The sequence below is a fragment of the Haliotis asinina genome, chromosome 1, assembly GCF_037392515.1.
Source record: "Haliotis asinina isolate JCU_RB_2024 chromosome 1, JCU_Hal_asi_v2, whole genome shotgun sequence".
Lineage (NCBI taxonomy): Eukaryota > Metazoa > Mollusca > Gastropoda > Lepetellida > Haliotidae > Haliotis > Haliotis asinina.
Window position 1 is genome coordinate 6,642,772 of NC_090280.1, and position 18,704 is coordinate 6,661,475.

The 18,704-nt window shown below is 40.3% G+C and overlaps 1 protein-coding gene across 1 annotated transcript; it reads left to right on the forward strand.

Annotated features, from left to right (window-relative positions):
- The first annotated feature begins 621 nt into the window (after nt 1–621).
- Nucleotides 622–18,094, forward strand: LOC137281425 (serine-rich adhesin for platelets-like). Its single transcript, XM_067812681.1, has 15 exons — nt 622–722; nt 3,609–3,723; nt 6,389–6,484; nt 7,039–7,143; nt 8,912–9,051; nt 9,179–9,276; nt 9,744–9,838; nt 10,943–11,083; nt 12,761–12,844; nt 13,071–13,170; nt 13,369–13,554; nt 13,758–13,898; nt 14,417–14,568; nt 14,955–15,025; nt 15,427–18,094. Exons 2-15 carry the CDS (start codon nt 3,616–3,618, stop codon nt 17,477–17,479), a joined length of 3,570 nt encoding a protein of 1,189 aa, XP_067668782.1. The 5' UTR covers nt 622–722; nt 3,609–3,615; the 3' UTR covers nt 17,480–18,094.
- The last annotated feature ends 610 nt before the right edge of the window (nt 18,095–18,704 follow it).

Below are 18,704 nucleotides of genomic sequence, written 5' to 3' on the forward strand. Positions count from 1 at the left end.
GAATGTAGTGAGAGAGTAATCTGTGTAATGTAAGTGTGAATCTCAAACCTAACCCATGGTTTGAGGCAATATGTTACTCAACAATGAGGTGTCAGACCAATCTTTTAAGAAACATGATGAACATTAGTTCCGTTTTCTGTTTATTTCACCGCTGAAATGGATGATGTCTGCAAAATAGGTAAACAATTATGAGATTTCTGCCTCTATTAAAAACAGAGACCATATAATTGATTATTTGGTCTCTGATTAAAACAAAATGATATGATCCCAAAGTAAAGAAAATCATCTCTTGTCTCAATGGAATTTCAGGAAATCGTACTTGATCAGTCATGAGTATAAAACACCAGTTCAAGCACTGACATTATCCACAGATTGCCGATTGTTTCACTAATTCTTCAGTCAACACGCGATTTTTAGAACGTAAACATTGTTTCCGGATCGGTGTGTGTTGCGCGCAAATACAATATTGAATGTCGTAACGCAGCTCTGCGAGCGAAGCTCACGAATCACCATAATCGTCTGTGGAAACTACTCTTTCATCTACGTATAGTTATGTCATATGTCTTCATCCTTCAAAGAAAATACAACATATGTGTTCATGCTTATGTGAATGTTGTAAACAAAACGTCAGAAACCGATCTACTTCCGGAAGCGGCGAAATTGAAACTTGTTATGTTTGGACTTGTTTGGTGCTTTAGCGGCTAGCGGAATTTCTTCTGTTGGTATGTATTTCACCTCTCCTTTTCGTGTTTTTTTCTGAATAATATATGCATATATACGTATACAACCAGACATATGACATTAGTTACACTCATTATTCTAACTGGTTTTCTAATTGATGGAAATTGACGCCAAACTTCACCCCCAGGCCTTAGTACAGGGACCCCAGTTCAAGGACCCTGCTGTCGAGTAACATAATGAGAGTGCATAATAAACTGTCAATCTGCTGTCGAATATCAGATCATCAACAGTTGATGATCAACAGTTGATTTTACGATTTTACCATCTACAATCTGTTCCTACTTAAATATTAGATTTAAAATTAAATTCCTAATTGTGTATTGATATCCATGCCAAATTTAGACATTATGTGGAACAGATCAAATGGCAGATATTGAAATTGTCTTTTATTGTAATGTCAGGGTATTTTAAGCTGTTATCTGCATATTTAAGCCATTTATTTATTTTATATTAACTATTGTCACCTCAAATTGGTTCAATCTGAACTCCTCAGATTCTAAAATGCCACTCAAAGAAGTTCCTCAGATTTATTTTTCACACTCCATGGCTGCGTTGTTTGTCTGAATGTTATATGTGTGTGGTTGCCATGGTTACAGACATTTTAATTTATTGAGAGTCAAGAGGACCATCGTCTGCTCAAGTGAAACGCAAAACATAGACATCACATGACTCAAATGGAATTTTGCCATCGTAATAAAAAAAAACTATTGAACATGGAATTGGTCATCTCTTACAGTTACATCTTTTTTCTTCGTGCTGCAAATTCATACCCTGCTTGTGACCACTACGTTCATTTAAAATATTACAGCGATATCCCTGTACTGCGCAGACATAACATGTTTTATTGTCCCTGCCATGGCGTGCCATGCTGACAAAAAGATTGAATGTGCATATGGTTGAATAACTTACCTGTAAATATGTATATTTTTAACAGATTTCACACTAAAAAAATTTTCAAATACAGTAGAACACGGATATAACGAATTCCAAGGGACCAAGGGATTTAGTTTGCTATATCCGTTGTTCGTTATTCACGTTTGAGCGCCATATTGGCTTATAGAGATGTAGAGACGTATATACATGGGCTACATATTTTTATTCTTGTACATTGACATTAAAATTCTGATTTAACAAACATGTTTAACAATCACAACAATTTCAACAATGTAACACTTAACTGCGTTTAACATAGTCCACAATTTTGCTCTGCACGCCACGTCCTGCCGATTTCATTTTGTTGACTGCTGCACATACATCTGCTAGAGAGCCAAAAGTAGAATTGTCTGATCCTTCACACACAAGCAGATGACGCAGTGTCTCTAATGCTGCATTGGCCTCAGCAAATGATGGCTTCGGACGAGGTTCATCACCTTCACTGTCCGAGTCGGGAGCAGGTGCGACAGTGGGCGTGACAAACTGGTGGCTGACTGACGTCACAATCTTGTCTTCTGTAGGTCTTTCGGCTACAACAATTTCATTGTCAGCGTTGGTGAAGTCATCCAGCGTGACATCAGCCGGGATTTCTTCTGCCTTATCTGACAGTTCACTCCACATAAGTCTGAGATCGGAAAGAACCATGTTTGCGATAATACCCTGATCCATGGGTTGAATTTTACTCGTAGTGTTTTGTTAATTAATTAATGACTATCAAACAATGTTGATTCACCGCCAACGAGGTTAAACAATGTTGATTCACCACCAACGAGGTTAAACAATGATGATTCACCGCCAACGAGGTTAAACAATGTTGATTCACCGCCCACAAGGTTGATGTATACCGCTAAGTCGCTGAGTTGACACTGAGCTGACACTGAGTGAGTTCGCTACTCAAGTCGTTAATTGGGCTTGGGGTCAGGAAATCAGTTGGCTATAACCGTTAATTCGCTACTCACGAGTTTGTTATTCACGTATAATTTTAATGATATTATAAAGGGACCATTGACGGGACTTTTAAATTTGTTCGCTATATTCGTTTGTTCGCTATATCCGTGTTCGCTATATCCATGTTCTACTGTAATCAAGAAAAAAATGACCAGTTTGCTTGACTTTTAATTAAAATGACACGTTGTATTTGTTGATTTCTTTGGAGAAGACTGCATTCCATTTGCTTCTATAAAAGGAGTAAATAGTAACCTGAAAACATGGTACGTCACTTCTCATGTTTATGCTGGTGGACAAGAAATGAAATATATGTTGCATTAGAAACCAGTGGGTGACAGAACATTCTAACAATAAGATTTTGAAAGGTGAAATGATATTTATTTATTGAATTACAGTTTTGATAATCTACTGATACGTAATAATATACATGATCATCTTTTGCGTTATTACGCCCAAAACACGGTAAAACTATGGTATTACTTTTAGTTTAGATAACTTCTGCAAATGTCAGAATTTGGTCTTATATTTCAGTGTTGAATATACAACTTTGGATCTTCAGTTATACTTTTTTCACGCCATATTTTCAACCTGTTTTGTCATTCTTTGAGGGAAATGGTTAATTTGGTTTTGAAACTCATAAATGTGCAGAAAACTATACCCAGAGCCAAATTTATGTCCCATTGATAGCACACTGTCCAATGTCTTGCTAACATTGTATATATCAAACACGAAAACACATTATCTTATACTAATAGTCAAACAAACTGACAATCAATTGTTAGTCCAGATCAAAACATATCCACCTCCCATGCTGGGATTCAAACCACTGACCTGATCTGAAGATCTGATTATTGCTTGACCAAAGCGGTGAACCCAGTCAACAGCAAGCTAACAAAGTGACCCCACGCACGCTAGACATATCACTTACTAAGTTATCATGCCACACGTGATATCTATTTGGAATAAACAGTTCATCATGTTTTCAGCATTGCCATGAAGGGCAAGGGAGGTATCAAGGTTCGGTACCGACTCAGTCCAAATGAAGTGGAACAGTTGTCGAAGGAGGAAACTGCACGGAGACGCAAGCTGCGACTTGTTCAGGTAAGGTGCTAGTGCTTATACTGAGGCATTTTGACTCACTTTGCTGGGGCCTTTTGTCTATTGGGCGATTTTACTGGCATCCCTTATACTGAATCTAACAAACCCCAGTCACGTCAGCTAACTTTTTCAATTGACCAATCAGCTTTCCAAATCACAAAATTTGACATTCATATGTCTTTTTAACTTTTACCTCTACAAACCTGAACAATTCCGAATAGTTCTGAATGCTTCCTAGTGATGCATGTGGAACACACCACAACAGTGAGTAAACAGTCTTTACTGGCCTTTGTCAATATTCATGTATGTCAGCTTGCAGAAATATTGGCTAATGGTAACTATGTCATCAGAAAGCCCTAAGCATATATATATACTGCAGGTCAAATATCTGTGTTTTATGCAGATTTTCATTTGTCAAGAGATCAATGTCAGTGACAGAACAATTTTGTAAGTTCTGCCAAACACTAAACAGTAACAGTTGTCTGATTCATTATTAAATCCATTCGTCCATCTTGCATTTTATTGGACGGTCGTAGGGCTTGTTAGCCTCAGTATATCCATGTGAAAAATATTACAGAGCTTAAGTTTACTACAACCAGGGTATTTCGAATTGAAAGCATGAAATAGTGGAACATGTGGATTGGGCGACTCAAATACTATTCAGGAAATTACTGGTAATTAAGTTACTGAGTCAGAAAAGGGACACACATAATGATTCGATTAAGCATCTTCTACCGACTGTCATTCTGAAGTCTTATTCCACTGAATGCTTCACAAATGACTTAAGCTCACCAATGAAGTAAGAATTGTAAGAATTTAATGGAACCGATTGAGTCTTTGAAGAGATGATTGTAGTTAGTAGTAGTACAGCTGGGATGCGAGTTATTTTTATATGGCATAGGACATTATTTCAGGGGGAGGAGCCAAAATTGTCATGAGTTCTATTTTGTTCGTTGTCGGGTGAGTGTTGGGCCCTACCATTGACTTGAGAGGCCCTCTCTGTATATTGAGAGAACGGATCAGAAGAATTTATAGTATTAGATGTATAACAAACCCAACAATTTCTTCCCGGAAGTTTGTGAATTAATATTTCTTGTAGTTCAGGAGAAAAAAGTAATATCGTTTGTGTGAAAATTCATTTCTAAAACAAACAGGACCTGAACGCTATACTTGACTTATGTTTGAGTTTTCATCTTACCTATGTCATCCGCAGAACAAGATTTGCTTAGGGAGATGAGTATAGCACCCAGGCACCCTCAGGTAACATTACTTAGACCAATGAAAGCACTGATGACAGTTTCGTCCATAATGTGATGAAGGAATACCACTCTCCAGACCTGGTATTTTTATTTGTTGTCAGTTTCCACATCAGCACAGCATCATTGAATTGTTGAAGTAATTCGCTGATGGTAGAAAAACAGTGATATTTCTGCTAAGCACTAATGTCTGTCTCACTATTTAGTCACTATTTAGTAATCTAAACTTATAGTAAGCTGTAAAATAACACCGGAATCTAATGACAGTGATACCAAGGGCCACATTCAGCCTGGCAGTGTCAAAACTATTCAGTTTTGAATTGTTATCATGGTAGCATTTGAGGTTAGGAAGATACTGTAACCATGATATCAACTGTTGGTAATACATTATAAAGGAAAATTCAAGACATTTCCAAGGCTGATTATTGTTGATTTATTGTTTCTTCATATTGTACAGTAAAAGTGTTGCAATCTAGAGGGCAGTAATCTGAGTGAAATTGTCCACATCAATGAAATACCTGATTAAACTGATGGTGTACTAAGTGAACATTCATTAGATATAGATATCTTGTACAGACTGAGCAATTTAGTCAGGCATCAGTTACCTCCCATTAATGACACGCTAACCCAGTCACTTCTACGCGAGACAGTTTGCGCAGTTTCAAAGAAAGTAAACATGTTTCAACTTTCAACATAATAACAAACAGGTGTGCGTTGGTGTGCATCAAAAGCTGCATATATATTATGAATCTACAATGAATGAGCTTTCAGAAAATACTAAATGTAAGTTTCTGAAAATTATGCACATAGGTGAAATTCGCTGTTGAATATCATCAGTTTTTGCTCAAATTTTCCTCATTTTTGTCATTTTTGGACAATTTAATTTCCTCTTTTTATGTTGTCATTCACGTCATCCAATAACCTGACCATCTGTCAATGACTGTAGCAAATTTTGTTTAATTATTTTCACAAATAACAATTTTAGACGTGTTTTTATGTGACATGCAGAATTTCTCTCTCTGCGTTCAGGCAGTCACACGTATGAGTGACCACTCTCAGGTAGTCACTTGTACGCGTAACGGGAGACCGTCTCACGTACACATTATGTCTTCTACTGTTGACTGATGGGATGATGGGGGATGCAGATGCTGGTGATCTTTCGGAATATAGTGTTATTCATGATGTAATAAACCCCACGAAGATCGGGATTAGAATACTGTTTCAGCAACTCTTTCTGAGTTGGTTCATGTCATCCCAGCAACTTGAGTATTTGATGCTCTTGATATCAACCACTAGATTGTCTTATCCAGACTTGATTATTTACAGACTGCCACCATATAACTGGAAGATTTCGTAGTGTGGCATTATACAGTCATTGAACACATATACAGAAGGGATGTTTTTGGTAACAGGTTCGAGAGCAGGCCAAGGTGAATGCTGCCAGGATCCGGGACGATGTGAGGAAGGAGAAGATGAAACTGGTAGACAAACTGACCTGTCAGGTGAAGGTGAGAACCTGTGTCGTTGCTATGGTAATATGTTAGTCATATGTCTCTTGGCTAGAATGGGAAGTCATCACCCAGATCACAGATATATGTATTAGAATACCAAACATGACCCGTGAATGAATTTTACATTTTCTTGCAGTATCACTTTCCAGGGATTTTAAGCCTAAACTTGTTCTGAGGCTGAAATCTGGTCCAAAGCCTGTAGCACATGTTATTAAACTTCCCATGTTAGAAATAACAAAACATTGCATTTTATTTGAGAAATGTTTTACTTATCCTTCCATAAACCCACAGTCTGAAAAGCGATGTATGTTTATCATTACACTGTTGAATGTCGCTTTTGTAAATTATTATCAAAAATGCATGGAGTGTGATGTTCTGTTTACAAGTATTGAGTGATGTGCTGGGCTACCTGACTGTTAAAAACATTCCTTCCTAATACTGAATACATAGGTTAAAAATGGCAAACATGCCACATCGTTTCTGGTGTCAGGCATGAAACATTTTTTGTTGTAGAAACCATTTTGTCCTAAGCAACATTATCGTGGTTACAGAATAACCTTGAGAAAGAGAAACTGGAAAAGCTGCATCGTCTGGAGCAGCAGTATGAAAACTCCCTCAAGAGCATCGGTACTGCACACAAGGCAGCCAGGAATATTGTAAGTCCCACTGATCATCAACAGTACAAATAAACCCAATACGGATCTGGCAAGTTAGAACTGGACTTCTGCAGCCCAGGCTTGTTATTAAGGGCATGCCCGTGGGATAGCCCCATGGTTAAAGTCTTTGCTCGTCATCAAATTTGATTCCACTTTTGGGTACAGTGTGTGAAGCCTGTTTCTGTAGTCGTATGCCGTGATACTAACCCAAAAGTCACTCACTCACTCATTAAAGGCACCTGACTTTGCTGATTGTATAGGGCAACTAAAGTATCCGTGTTGCCAGACACACAGACATGGTTGATGCAGATAATTGTATATCTGTGTTGTTCATGATGTCAGTCATGACGTATGGTTCAGACAGAGCTGTAGCAGATGTATTACAATATTGCTGAGTGTATCTTTAAGCTATATAGACCCAAAGAAACACTACTGGTGATTAGAAAGATGTTGAAACAATGAATAACAGTGCTGGAAGTTGAGCCAGCAGCATTAGAGGTGTTGAGTTTTGACTCTCCATGGTGGCAATAGAGCTCCTTCCTATTTGGTCAAGTGGATAGGGTGTCTCCTCAGCAGGGTATGAAACTCCCAAATATTTCAGCCAGACCTTAGGTGTAAGATGTAGAACTTGCCTGCTCACAAAATATCTTCATATTATACATGTCTTAATTTTAATCAGATTGTCAGGCAGGTCAGTTTAAGAATCTGTCAGTCTGTGTTCAATATACCCCATCCTTGGACCCGTTTCACAAAGCTCTTGTAAGTCTACGATCTTGTAACTTTTCTTGCAGCATTCATACCTCCTTTATTGTAACATAGGAGGTATGAATGCTACAAGAAAAGTTACGAAATCTTAGGTATGGGGCCCCTGAGCAGTAGAGCAGGCCGGTATTTCAAACAACGCTGACTGAGAGAAAAGTTTGTGGTGCTATTCCAAACTGTGTGATCCCAGAAGACATCAGCAGATGGTACTTGTAACCCAGTCTGGAGTCCGGAGATACACCGTATTTGTCAGCATGGGGCCTCACATAGTGGCATACCTTTGTAAACTGCTGCCTGGTACCTCACCATCCTCACAACAGTGTAGTGTAGTGGTTAGTGTGACCACCAAGAGAACAGAAGGTAGCGGGTTCGATCCCAGACTGTGTCATACCAAAAGATGTTAAAATATGGTACATGTTGTTACCTGCCTGGCAGTCAGCATTAGTCAGTTTAGTGGGTAAAACAAGGACTGGTTGGTCTGAAGATAGTATGATGTGAGTGGGATATTTATGCTTAAATGAGGCATGGTATCTCAGTTAGCCAGTACTATAAAACCAGATTTAGTCCAGGCAGGTGCCAACAGGGAAATATTCTCAAGTACAACATTAGACCCCAATTTACCTCGCATCTGCTCAACATCCTCAGGATACTAATAGTCAGTCATCTGAACTGGTACGGGCAGCCAAACAGTGTGACAGTCAGACAGTAGAGATGAATCGACTTGGATCACATAGATCAATAATCTTTAGCTAAATATCAATCGATTATGGAAAGAGTAATTTTGAGCAAAGTACCCCAAAGTATTAATGATGTCGACATTTTTCACTGCACTTTTCACCTTGACAGTCGTTAATGATTCTTCTGATATTGCTGATTATCAATCTTTTCAGTGACTTGTGACATTAAGCCACATTCCCCTCACTTTGCCACAGGGTAAAAGACTATGTTCCATTGAATTTTTCAACTTCTAAATTTTTCACCCATTTATGCCTTAACATCATTGCAGAAAGACAATGAGCTGGAGAAGGCCGTACAGGGTCAGCTGCGGAAGGAGGCAGCCAACCGCCGTTATCAGACTGCACTGAAGAATCTGCGTAAAGACAAGGCATTGAAGGACTACGATGATAACAAACACATCATTGCACGGTAACCATTGATATTAGCTTCAGTATATAGTAGAAGGTGCAGCATCATATCGAGATGTTTATTGTGCTATTGTTGCAGTACTGTAGTACTGTTGTTGAAACTGACCCACAATATTGTTCCTTCCCAGACATGCAGCCCTTGAGACAGAGGCACTGAGGGCAGCTGAGATTGCTGCACTTCCCCCCCCACCACCCGATCCCTGGGAGGAGGCACTGAAGTCTAAACGTAGGTGACACAGTTGTAAAACTGAATATTTGTTGAATCTGCATACATTCTCCCCTTCCCCTCTTATCATCATCATCATCATCATCATCATCATCATCATCATTGTCGTCGTCGTCATCATTGTCATCATCAATTTGTTGCCATTTTCGTCCATTTATGTTTTGGATCTTTTCTTGTGCTTTTCTCCCCAGACTACTGTAATTCAAAGAGTTACGTCCCTTCCTCCATCATGGCAAGGCAAGGGCCTCCTCTGTAACTATCTGGAACAAATGGGAAAATGGGTGGCCACATGAATTATGCCAGTCAGATGCAACAGATTTAAAATAAACTTGTTTGATCTTGTTGTGTGAGGAGTTAATTAAATATTTGTTTAATTTCAGCTTGGAGAAACTGAAATTGATGAATGTCCAAATAAAATTTTGAGGTTTAAGAGTATGTATGAGGACAGCTTTTCATTTTTTGTGCAGCTAAAGCTGTGCCGATGACAGACATGAACGCATTCTCCACAACACACTATCACATACCAGAGTATGCTGTTGTCAAAGCCGGCCCTCAAGAACAGGTAGGCTGTACATATTAGGCTTCAGATAGACTTCATATGGCCTTGTAGGGCCAGGACAATTGAATCCTATCTTAAAATGCCTTGACTCTATATTCTGCCTTGAAATTATCTTGAAAATGATTCTGTACCTTTAAATTTGCTTAGTAATGTTAATTTCGAGTATGTAACATGACTTGCATATGTGGGTTGTTTGAAAGGTGTTGAAACACTTGTTCTGTCAGAAACCTGTGAAGGTCACGGGGTAGAATAGGCCATCAGCAACCCATGCATGCAATAAAAGGTGATTACGCTTGTAGTAGGAGGCGACTAACGGAATCAAGTAGGCTCACTGACTTGGTTGACACATGTCATCGATTCCCAGTTGTGCAGATCTATGCTCATGTTGTTGATCACTGGATTGTCTTTTCCAGACACGATTGTTTACAGACCGCCGCCATATAGCTAGAATATTGCTGAGTGCAGTGTAAAACTAAACTCACTCACTCACTCATTGCTCTGTCAGATTTGGAAGAAAACGTCCCATACGCAGTGATGCTATAAATTTACCTCCTTTCAGATGATCACATGGCTCCATTTTGCTTCTTTATCTTAGAAAACATTGAACAGAATGTACCCACAGCCTGCTAATGACTGGATAACATGTAGTTTACAGGCCTTCAATTTTTGAGGGAGAAAATATCAGAAACATTGAATTTTTTTAGTTGGTGTGTTTGAACCTGACTCAGTTTTGTCAATGGCCAGTTCTCTCAGTTGTTTCAGTCTGTTTCACTCATTTTACTTTGTAAATACATCTGGACCCCGGTTAGATTCTCATTTACTTGTCATCAGGTTATTGAATGTGATTTGATTGTTGTTTGTAGTCAGGATTGTGGGATGGTTAACTGAATGACATGGGTACTTCATAGCGTTACAGTGTGGATGTTCACGGACAGACAGCTGTGTCTGTCTCCACTGCTGATCAACATCATCTCAGTCAGATATGATCAAGACAGTATACAGAACATGATGTGAACATTTAGTTCCAACTTACAGGATGACTGAGGATGGTTGCATGGAAGTATGCCAATGAAGTGTGTGTTATGCCTTCTGTTGATGCTGTTGCAGACAGATGCCCGTCTTGCTGCAGAAGAGGAGGACTTCAGACTCAAGCATGAGTTGAAAGAAAAACAACACACGGATCAGGACAGGATTGTGAGAGCTCGTATCCGGGGAAATGAAGCTCTCCGGAAAGAGCATCTGAGACATGTGAGTACTTTGAAATACCACAATGCTTGAAGTTTGATAGTGCTCACTCATTCCCCAGTGTTCATTCTTGCCTGTCCATACTTATATGGGCCATTTAGAAAGTAGCGTGAGTCATGTCAAATTGCCGTGACTTGTTAGACATAGTACTTAGTCGTTACTCATGTGAGTTCACTTACATATACAATATTTGACGTGGAATACAGGTGTGGTCAGCAATTCGAACAAGAGAAATGAAACCAGGATTTGTTCAGCATTTATTTAAAAGTTAGAATTAATTCAAAATGAATTTAAAAAACAACACTGCAACACTAAAACAACAGTTTTCTCAAACACCACAAGTAGAAGGAAAAGTGACAGGAAAATTGAGGACAATGTCATGTGGAAACTATAAAGTTTAACAAGTGTTCGGTTGATTTGAGAATTAAAATCTGACATTTCCTGATTGAAAGGAATTGATTGTGACTTTAATTCTCTGCTTTGACTGATGATATGTAATCTGTATATTTGGCAATGGCATATTTTTTAGGCGGTCTGGTCTGATTGTCTGTACCATTCCCTGTAAACTCAATATTTTTGTGATGGGCAATACATATCGCATAATGCAAATGACTTGCCTCATTATCAAACGATACACAAGGGTAAACAGTAAAGTTGCAACAACATATTTTGAAAAACATGTGGATACATCGTCCTGGCATTTCTTCTGAGATTCATCTTGTTTATGGATATGATTGTTGCGGTCGGTATGCTCACTGTATCATCATCATGACAAGCTTTTTGCTTTTTTGGAACAAAAGAGAGATTTTGACAGCTAGTGTGCTCCATGGCAAAAAAGTACAAAAGTGCTACAGGCAATGTGACTGGATCTCTCAAGGAAACCGACTAATCGGAAACTGTTTTACAAAGTGTGTCAGATTTTTTATAACACTAATTTGTAGGCTTCGCACTGTTTGAAACAGCTTGCATTTGAAATTGATGTCTAGAGTTCATAGGACTCAAAACAATAGCATCTTGCTTGAGTGAGAGACGCAAAGTTTGTTACAGTTAAACTAAACCTGCGTTTTGAGTTTTCCTTGAGTCGACACTTGAAATCAAACTTGTAGTGCTTTTCAGATTTATGTCTTGAGTGCGCCAACATAGCCTGCCTGTATTTTTAAAGTGCCCCACATAAACTTTCCGTAAGCGAATGGCACAAGGGCACTGCCTAGAATAAAGACTCCCCATCCCCACCCCCACTCTATCCCACTTATCCTCTCATTCACCCCTACACCCAGCAACATCCAGTCACTCATTCACCCTCTCACCCCTCCCACCCCACCCACCCAGCTACACCCAGCTGCTCATTCACCCTCTCAACCCACCCACCCCACACCCAGCCACACCCTCTCACTCTTCCACCCTCTCACCCCACATTCTCCCACACCCAGCCACACCCTCTCACTCTTCCACCCTCTCACTCACCCCAACTTCCCCCACACCCAGCCACACCCTCTCATTCTTCCACCCTCTCACTCACCCCACCTTCCCCCACACCCAGCCACACCCACCCACTCACCCCATCTTCTCACACACCCAGCCACACATTGGAAATCTCTTGGACACCAGGTCTTTCTCAGTGATATATTTTGTTAACAAGAATACAGACATTATGTGATATAAGACTCTATCTTGTTCCAGGAGTACAGTAACATGCTTCAAGACCTGAGCTTTCTGCAGAGAGCTGACCGCCGACGGAGACAGGAGGAGGTTGCTGATCTGCCTGTAGGTTTTAGTGAAAGACATGAAATATTAGTTTAAAAGGTCATGACATGATGTCGTATCGTCATTGTTGTCCCTGTTTCCAATAGTGTCACTTGTTCTACAGTTGTAACAAACTGTCAGACCCAAGATTGGCATTTGGTTCAGATAAACTGATGTTAATGTGTCAGCTCCAGCTCCACTAATTTGTCTGCCAGCAGTGTTATTCCATGCTATATGTCCATTACAGAAGCAGGTGTTTCTGCCGCCAGACCGACGCCAGGAAGATAAGGAAAACAAGCAGAGAGACATGGAGAAAGCCTTTGAGGATATGTACTTGGCCGACAAGCGTGAGTCATAGCCAGCCTTGAAATTACATGAACTAGCTAATTCAACCTTGGAAAGCCAAGGCATCAACTTTCATCTGTTAATAGATTTGTCTAAGTAAAGGGAATGGGGATGCTTTGACACAGAGGATCATTTTCATGTCGAGGGATGAATGGTTCCAGATTCCCTGAGATGTTTCTTTAGTGTCTTGTTTCTTTCAGATCCACCAGTGCTTATGTCACTGGACACTCAGACACCCCCAGACACACCAAACAGTACTGAGTCACACGATCCATTCCAGCTACCCACAACTCTGTCGCTACGCCAACCATCCCCTGATCTCACAGCTCTCAAAGATGTCACCAATGTTACAATCTCAGATCAGACAGCCAAGCTCAAGAAAAATGGTAATGAACTATGATGAGAAAGGTTACCATGGTTACTACCATCATGGGGCAACAGTGAAATATTTGATGATGTTTACTCTTTCTGCTCTTAAGAGATATAGCCCTCACCACTGGAGGTATAATCCAGAATATTGTAGAGGTATAAATAAATGAAAATTCCATAGAAGTAAGGATGTCCTTTCTACTATTCATTCATGTTACAGATGGTGCTCTCATGAAGTTGTTCAACCGTATTAAAGAACAGAAGGAAGAGCATGCCAGCCGCTCGGCCATTGAGACCAGTCAGATAGTTGGTGAGACTGTCAAGCCTGGTGCTCCTCAACCTCCACCTCAGCTGGCAAATGGTGGGTGATGCTTCGTCAAAGTCTCATGTCTGTGTATACCATGATAGCTTGCTAGCCTGAAGGCCCATGTTCTGTTCCTTTTTATGCAAATAGTGTTCCTCAAGAGCTATGTAGCTAACTCGGGTAAGTATCTATATTTTTTAAACTGGACCTCTGAAATTGTCAAAAATTATTAGCTTTATAAATTTCATCAGTTCAGACTGCTAAAATGTCTTCATATTTTGCATGCTGTCAGTGAAATACAGGTTATATTCAGATATCTGTGGTGTCTGATAATGGAGTTAGTCATGGTGTTTCTCAGTTCAGCGTTAATTATGTAGACAACATACTTGTGTTACAGAGTGCCATTGCAGACATGACAGGTTATCCCAAGTGCTAAAGGTCTTCAGATATCAGTATACTGAAGACGTGGGTTAATTTTGTCAGCATGGATACCTTAAGTGAAACCAGTGTTCTTGTGTCTTTCGACTGTGGCTGTTTAAGGCATCGCTCGCTCGCTCACTCACTTACTCTTTCAGGTCTGTCCCCATTGTCGGAGTACTCTGCCCTGGAGACCTGCTCTCTGCCGTCCACTACTCTTCAAAATCACAGTCCAACTTCAAGGACAGATGCTCCCCAACAGGTCCACATTGTGGTCAGGTCACCCCGAGATCAATCTCAAGACTTTCAGGTAGAAAGAAAGTAACAGGGATACTTCATATCTCTCTGATAATTTGAGGGATTGAGGGAGACAGTTTTGTTGTTCAATTGCCAGAGTTAAATCTAGGTGTAGACAGGCCATTTGTTTCTTTTGGATTCATTTATGCCCATTTAGAAGTTAGAAAAACCGAACGCCATGTAACTTTTGCAGAAGGCACAGGAAAGCTGGCATTGACTCCATATAAGTCATGTTAGTATTGAAAGTCTAATACAAGACATGCTGGCATTGAATACCTCATATAACTCCTGTTAGTATTGAAAGTCTAATACAAGACATGCTCGTATTGAATACCTCATAGAACTCATGTTAATTCTGAAAGCCTAATAAAACCTATGCTGGTGTTGACTCCCTTCTAGACAGACACTGGTCTTCCATCACAGTCAGACAAGGAGAGAAAGGCCTGGCAAGACAAGATCATTAAGTTGGAGTAAGTAGCCTTCTTTACCTTCAAGATTCTTCCCATAGACCAACCTGTGAGGACTGTGACCCACTTTGGGATTACAGGATACAAGAAATAGTTTTCCAGGACATAAGTAGGTTAGACACAGTGACTTGAACCATGTTCTTATTGCCTGTAGCATGACATCTTACCCCTACATATCAGTCACAGGTTTGTGTCACCCATATTCTTATTGTTTACAGTCCCCTGAGATATTGCTTGAACATTGCAAGACTGTGTCTTAAGATAGTGCGTTCTTTATGCATCAGACACATGCATCAAATTGGAGCTTTTTGCAGTCGATCTGTACACAATCCAGTCTGAACCACACAAAAATCAAATATTCAACTCACTTAACTGCACATACAGGTGTCCTTTTTCCATTGCAGAGAAAAACAGAAGGAGCTTGATGGATTGATCAACAAATTCAAACAGATCTCAGGGATTAATGAGAACACTGAAGTTCCCATCGTGCCACCACCATCAACTATTTCCCCTACACAAGTACAGTTTCATGTTGACCAACTAATGTCGGAACATGGGATCAGCTACTCAAACCAGGTCACTTCTGGTGCACCACATCTCATCCCAGATCATCAGCGAGATCACAGAACTGAGACATTAGCATCACATGGGTTTCCGTCTGCAGGTCAAACCATCCCCAATGGTCTATTTCATGCTGTTCCTGTTCAGATAGATGGAAACGGACTTGGTGTAGGGGAGAGTGGCTACTACTCTGGTATTCCAGGTGCTACTTTTCGTGGGTATCAAGGATTTAGGGCTGGTGGCGGTACTGCTGGCTGCACACAAGGGTCAAGTCTGAGTGCCCAGGATATGGCTACTCACTCCCGTGGCCTGGCTCAGCAGGCTGACCATGTCAGGAAGGTGAGGGAGTATCAGCAGAAGATTCTTGAGTCCAGTCAGAGAGATCTGTCTTTGTCTCAGACAGGACTGCGATCAGGGTTGTCCTCCACTTTTGGCACCAGCACTAATTCAGATTTGGATAGCAAAGTGAAGGAGTACCATAAGAAAATTCTCATGGGGAATGCCGAGAGAAGGAACTTTCTGGAGGAAACCAGAGCTAATATTGAAAGACAGCGAAAAGAGTTATACAGAAAGTATCCACTTACAATGGGAAGGCCTGACACGTTCAAAGGAACATCCACTCTGGTATCAAGTTCACTAGATACAAGGTCTCAAGATGGAGGTATGCATGACTCTCTTGCTGACAGAATTTTAGCTGATATATGTGATCCTTTGCAACCAAGAAGTCTTGACACGGCTGACATTCTGGGACATGATGTGTTAAAGCATGACCTCGAAGACAATAGCAGGAACCTGTCCCAGATGTCAGCAAATGCATCAAAATCTAAACTTGAAAGAGTGAAGAAGTCTTTATTATTTGAGGATCCAGATGAATCACTGACCAGAACACCTGGAAGGGATATGTCTCTCCTGGCACCATCTGACCTTGATGAAGGGGACATCACTCTCACATCTTCCTCTGAACGTGGAAGTCCAAACCTAAGCAAATCAGTTAGGTCAGATGGATCCGCAGGAGGCATGTCCTTGATAACAAGAGCCAGGGAAACAGGGAGCGAGTTTGACAGACGACAACAGGAGCTAAAGAAACAGCTGGAAGAAGTGCAGAGACAGAAACAGGAGATTCTGGAAAGATATCAGCTTGGGCAACAGAAAATACAGGATTCAAAGACAAACCTGAAGTCTAAGCTGGACACATCTGGCTTCTCCCATGATATGTCAAGAACATGGAAGTCATCTTTCAGTGGTCCTGACTCATCCTATGCGTCCTTGCCAACAGATGGAAACCTCCGTCCTGCCTCAAGAACAGCATTTGTTGATTCCCCAAAAGAACAAGCAGCATCAGTCCTGAATGGTCCAGCATCTGCTGACCAAGGCCTTCGCTCAGCTTCAACGGAATTTTCAATTGCCTCCGATTTCCCCAAAACATTTGAACGTTTTAATCTTATGGACTCTACACCTAGTGCAGGTGCATCTCTTGGAGTAAAGTTAGACAGCCTTCCTTCACTGACAGAGAAGCCATTGACAGAGCAGTCTAAGTTGTTCTCAATGGAACTGGAAGAGGAATCCTTAGTGTCTGGAAGTAGGTCGCCTCCTGTAAAATTACCAGACCGATTATTTGATGCAGGATCTCTATCCCTGGAAGAGGAGTCCTTATCCCCAGAGAGTAAGGTCAGTATGACAGGTTCTGAATCTGTCAATGACAAAATTACTTGGTCCAATTTGCTGACTGGGGTTCCTGGTGGTTCTCCTGATGAGAATGATGCAGCCACGTCTGGTGAAATAGCCACAGATTATATAGGACATGAACTGAGCACTATCTTTGAGGTGGACACACCCACCACACAAGGAACCAGGCAGTCTGGTCAGTTTGTGACATTGAGCTCAACAAGGTCTTAGAGCATTACAAGCCATGGACATTGATTATACATAAGCTGAGCACTATACTGTCTTGAGCATATATCCAACAACAGTGTAGTGTCATATAATATAATGAACCATTTGGTAAATTGAAGATATCCTGTATTGTTACCTGAAGGTATTAAAACTTTGTTTGGTGACTGATGAATGTCATCATTATGTACTTGCTCGTTTTCTGAATAGCTCACTTGATGGTAAAGAATGTATTGTACATTAGCAGTGAGAAGTATCCAGAACAAATGCCTTTGTTGATTACAGTGATGCTCTAGGTTACAATGCCAACAGGTCTTGCAGAGTTTGGGGTTTGGTTCCAGGAACAGTCAACATAAGAATGTAAATACATGAACTAAGCATGTGTTCTAGGCAGTGTCTCAAGCTTGTGCATATATCGATTCTGTGATATGATATATATTGTAGACATATTTTATGGGTGATGAGTTCTTACTATATCCATTTTATGGTAAAAAACTGTGTTTTCAAAGTCAGTATTATATTAGTTTTTTGTACAGTTGAGGTATGTAATGATATTTTAAATATGTGATGTAAATCATATAGTTTATGTAAATATGAATCCAAATAAATTCAAACAAGTGCTTTGTTTTGTTGTGGAATTATGGAAGTGTGTTATGAAAGAGTGTAATCACGAACGAATCTGAGATTGGAAGCAATGTATTCTGTAGGTATCAGGCACATTTGGTCATCTTTTATGCATGTTTTTATCAGCAGCTATCTGGTACGTATAGCGCTTGCACACTTGTAAATAATAAGCTGGACATGGTTCCCAAGTTGAACAATTATGAATCACACTAGTCACACTTTTCAGAGGCATGACTGTTATGATTGAGGCAAAATATGCTGGTCGAGAGAAGTAAATTATGTGTTTTGATGCTGCTGACATCAATCGCATGGCATTCGTGAACTGCCATCAGGCCTTCACAAACAGAGTGAGTGTATGAGTTTAGTTTTACGCCGCACTCAGCAATATTCCAGCTATATGGCGGCGGTCTGTAAATAATCGAGTCTGGACCAGACAATCCAGTGATCAACAACATGAATATCAATCTGTACAATTGGGAAAGTGTCAACCAAGTCAGCGGGTCTGACCACCCGATCCCGTTAGTTTCCTCTTACGACAAGCATAGGCAAGCATGGGTTGCTGAAGGCCTATTCTAGGCCAGTGAGAGTAAGCATGGACTTGACATGT